Source organism: Oratosquilla oratoria, chromosome 11 (assembly GCF_046742065.1).
Source record: "Oratosquilla oratoria isolate Oo_2021 chromosome 11, ASM4674206v1, whole genome shotgun sequence".
NCBI classification, from domain to species: Eukaryota; Metazoa; Arthropoda; class Malacostraca; order Stomatopoda; family Squillidae; genus Oratosquilla; species Oratosquilla oratoria.
The window spans coordinates 23,573,510-23,586,652 of NC_134787.1; the positions used below are offsets into that span (position 1 = coordinate 23,573,510).

The window sequence follows — 13,143 nt, forward strand, 5'->3', positions numbered from 1 at the left end:
ACCGTGTCTTGAAGGAAGTTGCTGATGCCCAGCCCCCGAGGTCCTGCACCCGTTCCACAGAGTGGGTGCGGAGAAATGCCAGCGATGCCGCGAGGCCTCTGATGTTGTGGGCGTGGGGGGCATGGCCCGGGTCGGCCTTCTCTATAATGCGGCAAAGTAGACGCGCCAGGGACCTCGGGGTTAGGGGGTTCCGAGATTTCGAATTGTAGAAGAGATGATCCTCGGACACCCCTTCCGTGCGTTCCACGTAGTCTTTAAACGCACGGACCGGGCACAGCGGGTGTGGGTTTCCTTCCTCCAGGAAGGATGGTATTCTGATAGGGCCAATCATGTCGTCCGCCTGCTCATTCTTGGCTAGGAATGTAGGTGATGGAGCGAGAGTTAGGGCAGAGCAGTCCTCCTCCAGGTTGGAGAAGGACTGGTGGCGGGTGATCGCCGCCAGCTGTGACGCCCTATAACCCGTAGCCAGGGCGAGCAGAAAGACGGCACGTTGAAGGAAGTGTTCCCCCTCCATGATGGTCCCTTCGAACGTCAGGTACTGCAGAACACGATGCAAGGACCAGGCTAGGACCGGCTGACGTCTCGGCTCTCTCGAGGCGCGGATCCCCTTCATTAGAAGGTTTCGCTCCCTTTGTGGCACTCTGATGTTCATGCCGAAGCAGAGTGGATCAGCGAGGGCTGCGGAGTGAGCCGAGATCGTCGCCGGTGCCCTGTTGGTGGTGTCAGCTAGCCAAGACAGGAAGTCCAGAACTGTGCTAGCGGAGATGGTCACTATCGCGTGTCCCCCAAGGTTGGGAGGGTTGTTGGATCTGGATGACGGTCGGGACCGTAGCGAAGACGCGGTCTGTCGCTTCCTGGTCGAACAGACCACGGGAAAGGGGAGCTGCTCTCACCACGCCCCGGCGAGCTATCTCCGGGGCCGACCGCGTTGCAGACTGACGAGCTGCCAAACGAGCCGCGGTGAAGGCCCTCGCTGCTGGGGGTAGGGCTGATGACGCCATGTTGGCTGTACCCTCTGCCACGGTAGAGAGTGCCGCCAGGGTGTGTCTGCATACAGAAAACACGCGAATCAAATTAGTAGGGCGAGAAGGATCCCGATCCCCGGAGGGTGTAATAAAGTCACATCGCTCAATTGTAGAACGTATAACATATGCGAGGCCGAGGTCGTTTCCGAACGACCTCGTCCTCGGGCGCTAGTCAAGAGGCTCCGTCCTGGGTGAAGACGCTACCTGAGCGTCACTCGCCAGGACAGGTCTGGACCCTCTGTATAGATTGAAATATCCCACTCACCTCAATTCTTCCCGCGGGAAGTCCTCAAAGCTCGTGGCGAGCGTCGTCAGCCAGTTCCTCATCATCGCGATTGCCGTGACGGTCGAGATGGTAGAGGCAAGGTCTTGTCTGGTCGAGGCCTCCGTCGTCAGCAACTTAGCCTCCGGTTCACTAAGTTGATGGGGGAGGGCGGGGTCCCTGCCCGAGTGCCATAAGCAATCGCGCAGGCCCTCCGGCGCGAAGGGTGGTGGCAGGACGACGGGGAATGATGAAGGGATATGCCGTCGAGGAGGAACCGTCTTGGGTTGGTCTTGGGCCCGCTCGAAGAGAGCAGGGATGTCTAAGGCCTTCTCCCCTTTCTCCTGCGGGAACCAGGCGTTTGGGGAGAGTGCTACCGCCGGCGAGTCCCCCGACCTGTCGACAAACATATGCCCATCAGGGTTTAAACGAAGGTTCTCCAGGAGAGCACCTAATGCGTCCAGAGTGTTAGAGGTGGAAATCCTGGAGGGCGTGGAGGCCGGGGCGGAGAGGGGTCGAATCTTATATAGAACCTTAGCCCCCTCCTCGTCGTTGGCCCACTTTAGGATAACGTCATCTCTCCTCCTCCAGCCCTCCGGTAGCGAGTAGTCGGGAGACCAGGCCACTAGCTTGTGGCCTTCTCCAAACGAGTACTCCCAGGACCGGGGAAGGTCACACCATGAGAAGGGGCGGAACTCAAAAGAGTCCGTCATGGTAGGAGGATAAGGTAAAGAAGAACTGTAGTGGTCCTCCACCCCGTCCAACCCGACGGACGTCTGATTGGGGGGTTCCTCCTGAGAGGGGCCTTCTAGTCCTATACCTGTCGCCGGCACGGAGGGGCGGAGGGAAGGACCAGGAGGGAGAGTGGGAGGGGGGGCTAGAGCCGTAGGTTCAATAGGAGGTTGCTCTGGAGAGGGGTGCGTTATGATTTGCGCGGCCTGAAAGGCCGGATAATGTGATAGGGCCGATTCAAGGACGGGGCCTATCAGGGACGGAAGGAGGGCAGCCACTTGGGCAGCCAGAGTTCCCTCTCCCCTCGTTTCGTCCTCCGGCTCCCTGCCCTTGTGGGATTTACGGCGAGGAAAAGGAGAGCGAGGAAGGGAGGGTGAGTTGGGGGGAGAGGCTGTGGAGGGTGGGGACAAGCTGAGCGTCCTGGACCTCGGTGAGGCAGACCTCTTTTTCGAGCGAGATTTCCTGCCGGGTTCACGCGAGTGAACTAGGGAGGAAGACGAGTTCGTGGGGGTGCTTGACAAAGCAAGCCGTAAGGGTTTTAAGGACCCTTGATGGTCGGATGTATGGGGCTGCCGAGAGGCCTGAGGACGCTCGGGGACACCATACTCCGCAACATCAGACTCGTCCCCTTGTACTCCGAGAGGCCCAGGTTGTGCACCAACGGAAGTCTCGGAGACATAGGGAGACGGATGGCGAGGGCGAACGAGGCCCAATTCCACGCCTAACGCCGGATCCGCCCACACTAGGGGGGGGGTCGTCAGCGGATTTCAATTTCCGAGCTCTGCGCCATGCCTCCCGAAGGAGTTCGAGGGCAGCTAGCTTGGAACGGGTTTTGGGAGGAGCAGCACGAATCTCCTCAACCCGCGCTTTGCACACAACGCCAGCTTGTGAGAAACAAGGGGTATGGCGGGAGCAGAGGTCGTGGGGGTGCTTGACAAAGCAAGCCGTAAGGGTTTTAAGGACCCTTGATGGTCGGATGTATGGGGCTGCCGAGAGGCCTGAGGACGCTCGGGGACACCATACTCCGCAACATCAGACTCGTCCCCTTGTACTCCGAGAGGCCCGGGTTGTGCACCAACGGAAGTCTCGGAGACATAGGGAGACGGATGGCGAGGGCGAACGAGGCCCAATTCCACGCCTAACGCCGGATCCGCCCACACTAGGGGGGGGGGGGTCGTCAGCGGATTTCAATTTCCGAGCTCTGCGCCATGCCTCCCGAAGGAGTTCGAGGGCAGCTAGCTTGGAACGGGTTTTGGGAGGAGCAGCACGAATCTCCTCGACCCGCGCTTTGCACACAACGCCAGCTTGTGAGAAACAAGGGGTATGGCGGGAGCAGAGGTCGTGGTGGCCGTCTGACGAGATCCTGGCTGTGCAGCCGGATTCCACACACAAGCGTTTGGTCTGAAAATAGAATAATGGTAATCATAGACGGGGTGTCCCAAAGGTGTCTGGACACAACACCGAAGGGGAAAAACTGCAGGAGAACAGGTAGAGCTCCCTACGAGAACACGAGCACGAGCAGGAACCAGACTTACCTGCATGAAAAGAAGGTGGGTTGTTGAGTGACCGACTCGTCTGGTTCCGCGATGCTAAGTGACGGCTCAATCCGTGCAGCCGAGTAAGAAGGGAGGGGATAGGGAGGGGGAGGTGGGGTTGTAAACGCTTGCGCCACCTGCACAGAGCCGGGAATTTTAAATTCCCGATGATTTATGCGGAATGTCCAACCACACACTCCCTTCCGGAAGTGGCCATTTGGCCAGGAGTGTGGTAGGGGATTACCGCTATAGCTTCGCTGTGCAGGTTTCTTCTCAGCCGATAAAGGACAAATGACAGATTGGGTGGTGGAAGTAAAACGAAGACGATCTAGGAAATTGATTGAGTAAATCAATTCCTAGATCGTCTTCGTTTTACTTCCCACCACTCAATCTCTCATATAGTAAACAATCATACAGAATTAAGAAATAGTCACAAATCTAACCCTTTCGATTAGATGTCTCCTTCATCTTCTTAAAAACATTTGGTGGTAATTGGAATATACGACTAAAATCGTCCAATTCAGCAAAAGAGAACAATTTTAATCTCGATAGGCTAAAGGTTTTTCTTTAAGACGAATGAAATCGTTCAGAGGCAACTAAAATAAATCATTTAGGTCATAAAATGTAGCACAATGGTTAAACCAGATAGATTTAAGATCATTTTCATCCTTGTATCTACAAAGGGTTTATTTCAACTAAATGAAATTACCTGGCGACTAAAATAGAACGCAGGAAATGGTCAAAGGATTAAGACAAGTCAGCAAAGACTAACACTGTGGTAAATAGACCAAGTGGTTCTTTGTGGAGCCTCCAGGAAGGAATATTGGAAGTGATAAACTCACACGCGTCAGGAGCCCTCGCAGACACTGTACACAAACAAAGCATTACGTCACGTCTGCATCTCGTGAGGAGAAACGAGCGTTCCCGCGGTGCTCGCTGCGTCATAACTGAACACCCATCTTGAGGCCAAACTGAATAGTGTGTGTGTGCAAACGCACCGGCCGGCCGTCCAGGCGGACTGTCCGGCAAAACTGAGCGTGGATGGAGGACTTTAGAACCAGGTTAGTGGAGACTTCAGTTATAACTGGCGTCTCAAGGGGTCTGTTAGGGGACCGTAGCGCGGTCAGTTTGTCTGGCTGTTTCGAGGTGACCAAAGATGGCATGGCAGGACATGCAACCTCTGCTCTCTTTCTAAGGCACAAGCTTACTCCCTCCCCCAACCCCAATAAAAAAGAGAGAAAAATATACTTTAATAAAGATCTTACCCTACGCGAAATTATCTTATCAGCAGTCTGAAAGAATCCTTGACAAGGATTTTTTTTCTCTGGGATGCCTCTGATCTGAGTAATATCAACCAACAATATGACGACACTCTTTAAAGATTTTGTTCTGGCTAAGAAGTGACAAATATTATACAACCGGAAAAGTCAAAATCAATCACAACAATAACGCCTAAATTTTACGTTAAGGGTAAATTAAATGTTTGACAAACAAAATAAAGTAGTCTGTCTTTTAGTTTAAAATTCATAATTCTATACGCCTCTCGAATTATGTTGCAAGTACCCAATCGGCTCTAGGAAATACGAAATTCCCCTTTAGTTGAAACAAGTCGATTGGTTTTCGTAATCGATATACCATGAGGCGGGATGATCTGGTATAAGCATTCATGCAAGTTCCTTAAGGATCGATGGAGGATGCGACAGGACGTCCTCACGTCCTGATGGAGGCAAAGGGAAGGACCCTTGCTGTGCACTCGCGCAAACAAATGGGAGGTGGCTTTCCTCTTCCAAGACATAAATTCGGTGGCCAAGGCTCCTCGGTCGAAGCAGGTTTCACAGCCCAAAAGCATAATTCCGCCTTTCCTTCCGACCCCCCACCCCCACCCCAAACTACTCCTATTTTTTTACTTGGTCGAAATAAAAACTTTGAACATATAGCATTACTTGGAAAACACAGTCTAAGTCTAAAAGAACGAGAGAAAAGAGACAGGCAGAAACGCTACGAGACAGAGGAAGAAAGGCGGAGAAAGGTAAAGAGAAAATGACAGGGACCGAAAAAGACGAAGACAAAAAGAGACAGGCAGATAGACAGACAAAACGACAGTGGGAGAGTCACTATTATGAATAATAAGTCCCCTGAGGAACATATAAATAAAAATTTTGGAGAAACTTATAACTGAATAACAATTATCAAAGTGGCTTTTACATACCTAGACGAAGAAATGGTGAAGAAAATACTAGTTACTTTGATAAGACCAAGATTGGAATATGCAACCAGGACCATCACAAGAGGATGATTCTGGGGATGATGCGGATTATTTTGAGGGTTTTGAGACTCCAGCAGCCATAGATGAATTCCTCGACGAGATACAACGTCGAGTGGGTGGTCAGTAACAAGCCACCCCAGCCTCGGAACCCCTCTAACCCACCCAAGCCCCTCATCACCCTCAAAAAGATAAAATAAATGTCTATGAAATGTCTATTTTTTATTTTATAGCCTTGATGTGTTTATTACAGCACTGGATTGTATGTTTAAGCAATTTTTTTAAGAAAGTTGAAAACAGTGAAAATAAAGGAGAAATATTGGTGAAGTTGGAGGAAAATTTTTGGTCTGGGTACCAATTATAATTAATACCATTAGTACTTAAGTTCCGCTATCGCGTTTTCAGCTATCGCGCGGCTTTAGCCGCACCAATTAGGCGCGATAGCAGGGGGATGGGTGTGTGTGTGTGTGTGTGTGTTTGTATATATATATATATGTATATATATATATATATATATATATATATATATATATATATATATATATATATTAGATATACTTGTTCATAACTGCGCAATACCAAGTTTGTTGGAGTGCACTATTTACGTATGATCGCAGGTAAAACGAAGCAGAAACGTCATTGATTTGAGCCGGAAAAGCTCGCTCTATTTTCCAATTGGATGAGGATCTTCAAACTGCCTAGTCCTAAGACGTTTGGCCATGTTTGAAACGTCGGCTCCCTTTCGCTTAGTATAAAAGGGTGGAGCCTAGGACGACCGAGAGAGAACTTAGAGAACAGAGATAGCGAAAATAAAAAAAAACACAAAAGTCAGAAGTCGGCATAAGTCAACAGAAGTCTGAAAACCAGGGCCCATTTGAATCTTCGTAGAATTATCTACAGATCGTCGACTTACGACCGTTCCAATTAACAAGTCCTTTGCATCATAAAATTGGCCGCCTTCAAAACAAAGTGCTGTCAACCTTCGTTGTTTTTTTTTTTTTCGAATTCATCGAACATTATCCAGATTGTTGCTTAACTACGAGCGACGTGACTATTCTGTTTTTCTCGTCAAATCTCATTTTGTTCCTGACTACCAGAAGCTACCCACACCAGAAGTTATCGTTCACCTCAAACTACCCATTCGTTCCCATAGTGACGGTTAGAATTCGTTTTGCCCACCTGATCACGACCAACAATTTGGTATACTTTATATAATTTTGGTTATATGTAATATTGTTATTATTATACGTTCAACTTATGTTTGTGTTGATTTTAGTGTGATAATATTTAATTTTGACAAAGTTTAATTATCCTTTTTTTTTTTAATTACTTTTTTTTTTTTTTTTTTTTTTTTTTTTAACCTTTCGTATCTCGACTAGCCTGGCCCAACATTTATATACACCAGGTCTAACCACTTGAGCCGTTCTGCGCAGCTTCTGACGTCATCTGGCTGCTTCCGTTTTCTCTTTGTGAAACACTGAAGAAAACTGTGAAACGCTAAGGAAGACTGGAACTATTATATTTTCCCCCCGTTATCTCTCTCTCTCTCTCTAGCTCATTGCTATTATCAGTGTGTGTGTGTGTGTGTGTGTGTGTGTGTGTGTGTGTGTGTGTGTGTGTGTGTGTGTGTATTTACCTAGTTGTATTTGCCTAGTTGTATTTTACGGGAAGGGGAGCTATGCTCGTGGGGTCCCGTCTTCATATCTCATTTTATCTAAACTATTTTTAAATTCATGTATTGATTTTGCACACACCACTTTCTCATCTAACTTGTTCCAACTGTCTATTACTCTGTGAGGAAAGCTGTTCTTTTTCAAATCTCTTCTATAGCTGTCTTTTTTTATTTTCTTTCCGTGTCCTCTTGTATTTCTGTCATCCCATTTTATCAGATTCTCTCTATCAGTAATTTCTATGCCTTTCATGATTCTGTAAATAGCTATCAAATCTCCTCTCTCTCTTCTTTGCTCTAGTGTCTGTAGTTTAAGTTTTTGTAGTCTCTCTTCATATGATAGTTTTGAGAGTGTTGGTGCCAGTTTTGTGATTGCTCTTTGTATTCTTTCAAGTTTTTTTATACATTTTTTTGTACTTGGTGACCATATCGTTGCTGCATATTCCAATCTTGGTCTTATCAGGGTGATTAGGATTTTCCTCACCATTTCTTCATCCAGGTATGTAAATGCCACTTTGATTGTTCTTATTAAATTATAAGTTTCTCCAAAAATCTTATTTATATGTTTCTCAGGTGACATATTATTCATAACAATGACTCCCAGGTCCTTCTCATTTTCTACTTTTTTTATTCCTTCTTCTCCCAAATTATATGATCCTGTTATTCTGTTTTTGCTTTTTCCAAATTCCATTATACTACACTTTTTTGTATTGAATTCCATCTCCCACTTCCTACTCCATTCTTGTACTTTATTTAGATCTCTCTGTAGTGATTCACAATCTTCTTCAGTTTTCACTCTTTTCAGTAGTTTTGCATCATCTGCAAAGAAGCTCATATAGCTTTCAATTCCTTCATCCATATCATTAATATATATAGCAAACATTATTGGGGCCAGAACTGTTCCCTGCGGGACACCGCTTATTACTTCATTCCATTTTGAGTGTTGATCTCTTATCACTACTCTCATTTTTCTTTCTTGCAAAAAGTCTTCCATCCAATTTAGCAATTTACCTTGTATTCCTCCTTCATATTCTAATTTCTTAAGCAACTTCTTATGTGGTACTTTGTCAAAAGCTTTTTTTAGGTCTAGAAATGCACAATCAGCCCATCCATCTCTTTCTTGTATTATATCTATTAGCCTTGAAAAGAAACATATTAAATTGGTGACGCATGATCGTCCTTGTCTGAATCCAAATTGCCTTGGATTTAGTACGTTGTTTTTTTCCAAGTATTTTACCCATCTACTTTTGATAATTCTTTCACAAATTTTTGCTATTGTACTTGTTAGAGAGACTGGTCTATAGTTGGTAGGTTCTTCTTTATTTCCTCCTTTATATATAGGTACTATATTTGCTTTTTTCCAATCTTCTGGAACTTTTCCTTCTTTTAAGGAACTGCTTATTATGCTATGTATTTTGTCTGCCAGTTCATTCCTGCATTCTTTCAGAATCCAGTTTGCTATTTCATCTGGTCCATGCGATTTTCTGACATCAAGATTACCCAAGTGTGTCAATATTTCATTCTTTGTTACTTCTATTTCTTCCATAGGGGGGACTTTTTCTTTCCACTCAATCTCTTCAGGTTGTATATTTTCCCTTGTAAACACTGATTTAAAATGTTTGTTCATAATTTCTGTCATTTCCATTTCCTCAGTGTATTCAACTCCTCCTTGTCTTAATTTCTCCAAGTCTTGTTTGTTTTTCAGTTTATTGTTTACAAATCTGTAGAATAGTTTTGGTTGATCTTTACACTTTTCTATAACATCTTTTTCATATTTTCTTTTTTCCTCTCTGCACTTTTGTACATATTCATTTCTATAACCAGTATATATTTTCCATTTTTCAGGTCTTCTGTGTTTTTTCCATCTGGTCCAGGCTTTGTCTCTTTTGTCTTTTAACTCCCTACAACTTTTGTTGTACCAGCATTTTACATATTCTTTTTCTTGTTTTTGTCTTGGGACATACTTTTCCACTCCTTTTTTGTAAATTTTTGTCAAAATATTCCATTTATCTTCCACTGATGTTTCTTCTTTGTATATTTCTTCCCAGTTTTCTTGTTGGAAGAATTCTCTTATTTTATCAAAGTTTGTTTTTTCATACATCATTCTTCCTCTTCTATATTGTTCATTTCTTTTCATATATTTTTCTTCATTAAGTTCCAGTTCAATCAATATGTGGTCACTTTTACCTATTGGTGTTTTATATTCAATCTTGTCCACTATTCTAGGTTCAGATGTAATTATTAAGTCTAGCCTCGATGGTTCTTCTTCATTTCTATACCTAGTGTTCTCTTGTATCCATTGTGTCATTGAATGGTCAGTAATCATTTCAAGTAGAGCATTTCCCCATGAGTCATCACCACTCTTTACTGTCATTTCTTCCCAGCAGATTTCTTTGCAATTAAAGTCGCCCATCATAACTATTCTTCCTCCGTCTTCCATTATTTTAGTTAATGCTATCTTTGTGTCCTCTAACATACTTTTATATTCACTCTCCTCCATGAGGCTGTTTTCGGAGGCACATAATTGATCACAAATTTTCTGCTCTTCTTATCTCTGTCTTCCACTTCTATCATAATCATCTCTACTGTATTCTTTCCATATATGACACCTTTCACGTTTATATCCTTCTTAGTCAGGAACATAACTCCACCCCCTTGCTTTTTCTCTCTGTTTCTAATCCAATAATTGTATGCATCATGTCCTACACTGTTGGGTGGTAGTGGGCCTTTTAATTTTGTTTCTACAATTCCCATTATGTCCGGTTCTTTTTCTTTCAAATAATCATTCAGCTCATCCAATCCTGTTATTAATCCATCTATATTTGTGTAAGACACTCTTAGTTTTCTGCCACTTCCATTGTGTTCTCTGTTTCCCTTATGTTTTTCTTTTGTATGTCGAACTTCCTTAGTTTCATGTTCACTACTCTCCAATAGAATCTCTCTTTCTCTGACTCCGTTCTGTTCTCGTTTTTTGTCTTAGCTTCCAGTCTTTTCTGCTTTTCTTCCTCTCTTTCCTCTTTATTCATTTCTCTTTTTATCCATATCTTTTTGTATTGTTCACTTGTTGCTAGTTTCCCTGTTTTGGATAAGATATTCTCTGCCGTTGTTTGTGACTTGAATTTAATCTTAATTGGTCTGGTCTTGTCTGTGCTATACTTTCCGAGTCTAAATTTCTCTTCGATTTGTTTCATAATTCCTGGTTCATCTTCCTGAACTGATTCTAGTAATTGGCTTACTTTTTCATTTTCCTCTTTGATTCTTGTGGTTCTATCTGTGTTGTGTTTCTCTTCCATTCCTAATATAATTATACATTTCTTCTTGTCTGCTAAATCCCTTACTATATTCTCCTTTTGTCTCATCACTTTAATAACTGAGTCTTCAGTATGTTCTTTCAATTGCTGTTTGACTATGTCAGTGAATGAAACCTTATTTCCTTCTTGGGTTTTCTTCCAATTTTTACTTTCTTTAGCTATCGTTTCTCTGTTTTCTTTACTATTCTTCTTCAATTCCTCATTCTCCACCTTTACCTCTCTTAACTGTCTTTTTAGGTCTTCTATTTCATCAGTTAAGTTTTTATTCGCCTTTTCCAGTTCTTCCAATCTTTCAACCCTTTGTAAAATGGTGTTCATATGACCTAACCTACTCTCCAAGTCCTCGATCACCTTATCGACCTTCTCTTCTAGTCTTGTCAGTCGGGGGGGGGGGGGGGGGTTGTGTCCCCCCCACCCTCTTTAAATCCCTTGAAAATATTCTCATCACTTTCTGCTATATTGCTCCTATCTATACCTCTAATCTTCACATTCCTATTAGACATGTCATCATCCAACTCGTCTTGGGGTCGTTTGTCTACCTTACGGCGGCCCGTCAGGGCCATTTCCTCCACCTCCTCATTACCTTCCATTTCCCCAGCAATCCCTCCCCCTCTCCTCTTTCCTTACTTTCCCACTACCCCACGAGCAATTTCCCCCCACCCTGCAAATACAAAAAGGCACTTCTCTTTGCGTTGGGATCCACAATCTTCACTTTTCTTCAGAACGTTCTTCAAGCCGTCCGTTCGTTGAAAGTGTGTGTGTGTGTGTGTGTGTGTGTGTGTTTTATGGGAAGGGGATATCGTCGTGTGTGCTAATATGTGTACATGTTCACATGTGTGTGTGATTCATCTTGGTCTTTTGGATCACGTATTGGACTCGTGATCGACAGCTATTTCCCTCCCGGAAGAGAGCTCAGAGCTCGTATGTCCGATCTATGAACTTACACGCACACATATCTCCAACTCCCCGCCAACGAGAGTTGGAGTATCGACTCGAAGCGCAGCGAGACTGAAAAAAAAAATTAAACCTGGACAGGAATCGAACCAAATACCGCCGATATTATGGCATTATATATCAGACTCTACCAATGGCGCCACCGAGTCGTCTGACTATTGGGAAGTGTGTGTTTGTATATTCTTTTATTTTACGGGAAGGAGAGATATCGTCGTGTGTACTTATATGTGTACACGTTCACATATGTGTGTGTGTGTGTGTGTGTGTGTGTGTGTGTGTGTGTGTGTGTGTGTGTGTGTGTGTGTGTGTGTGTGTGTGTGTGTGTGTGTGTGTGTGTGTGTTTTATGGGAAGGGGATATATCGTCGTGTGTGCTTATATGTGTACATGTTCACATGTGTGTGTGATTCATCTTGGTCTTTTGGATCACGTATTGGACTCGTGATCGACAGCTATTTCCCTCCCGGAAGAGATCTCAGAGCTCGTATGTTCGATCTATGAACTTACACCCACACATATCTCCAACTCCCCGCCCACGAGAGTTGGAGTAACGACTCGAAGCGCAGCGAGACTGAAGAAAAAAAAAAATCCTGGCCTGGCTTCGAACCAGGTACCGCCGATATCTTGACATTGAATACCTGACTCTTAACCGAGTACGACACCGAGAAATTTGAATAATAAGTGTGTGTGTATTTATATATTTTTATTTTACGGGAAGGAGAGATATCGTCGTGTGTACTTATATGTGTACACGTTCACATGTGTGTGTGTGTGTGTGTGTGTGTGTGTGTGTGTGTGTGTGTGTGTGTGTGTGTGTGTGTGTGTTTATATACTTGTATTTTACGGGGAGATATCGTCGTGTGTGTTTATATGTGTACACGTTCACATGTGCGTGTATTTGCAGGGAAACGATGAAAATTAACATTTGGCTTAATTCCTCTTTGGTTTGAGCCACAACCCTTAATGGTACAATAAGCCATATTGTCAAGATCTATATATACCGGTATATATAGATCTTCATTGTCAGAATATAACTAATTGCGTGGAGCGGTGCGGGCGGAGGCAGCGACATGCCCGTACAACGAACCAACATCAACTCACAGCAACGGGACGCGCGAACCCCACTTTGAGCAGCCAGGTGATGTCACGGGCCCGCTGCGCCAACTCTCTCGAAATTCGGTCGGAAGTAGTTAGACCTGGTATATATATAGATCTTGGCCTGGCCCATAGGTGATCGTGACAGTTCGTCAATCTGCACGCCTAACTCCTATATTTTCAACAGTCTCCCATCCCATTAAATCGTATAAGTCTACCAACATCGAAAGATCGAAGAGAAAGGTGATATGGTTACAGTGTTCAGGTAATGGGGATAGATTACATTGACAGAAGAGATC

General features: G+C 44.5%; 1 protein-coding gene across 1 annotated transcript; it reads right to left on the bottom strand.

Moving 5' to 3' along the window:
- Positions 1 to 603: 603 nt before the first annotated feature.
- LOC143029986 (uncharacterized) lies at positions 604 to 5,403 on the bottom strand. The gene is made up of 3 exons (XM_076193196.1): positions 5,190 to 5,403; positions 1,291 to 2,647; positions 604 to 1,047 (listed from the first exon to the last, which is right to left on the bottom strand). The coding sequence occupies exons 1-3, from the start codon at positions 5,401 to 5,403 to the stop codon at positions 756 to 758; spliced, it is 1,863 nt and encodes a 620-aa protein (XP_076049311.1). The 3' UTR covers positions 604 to 755.
- Positions 5,404 to 13,143: the final 7,740 nt, after the last annotated feature.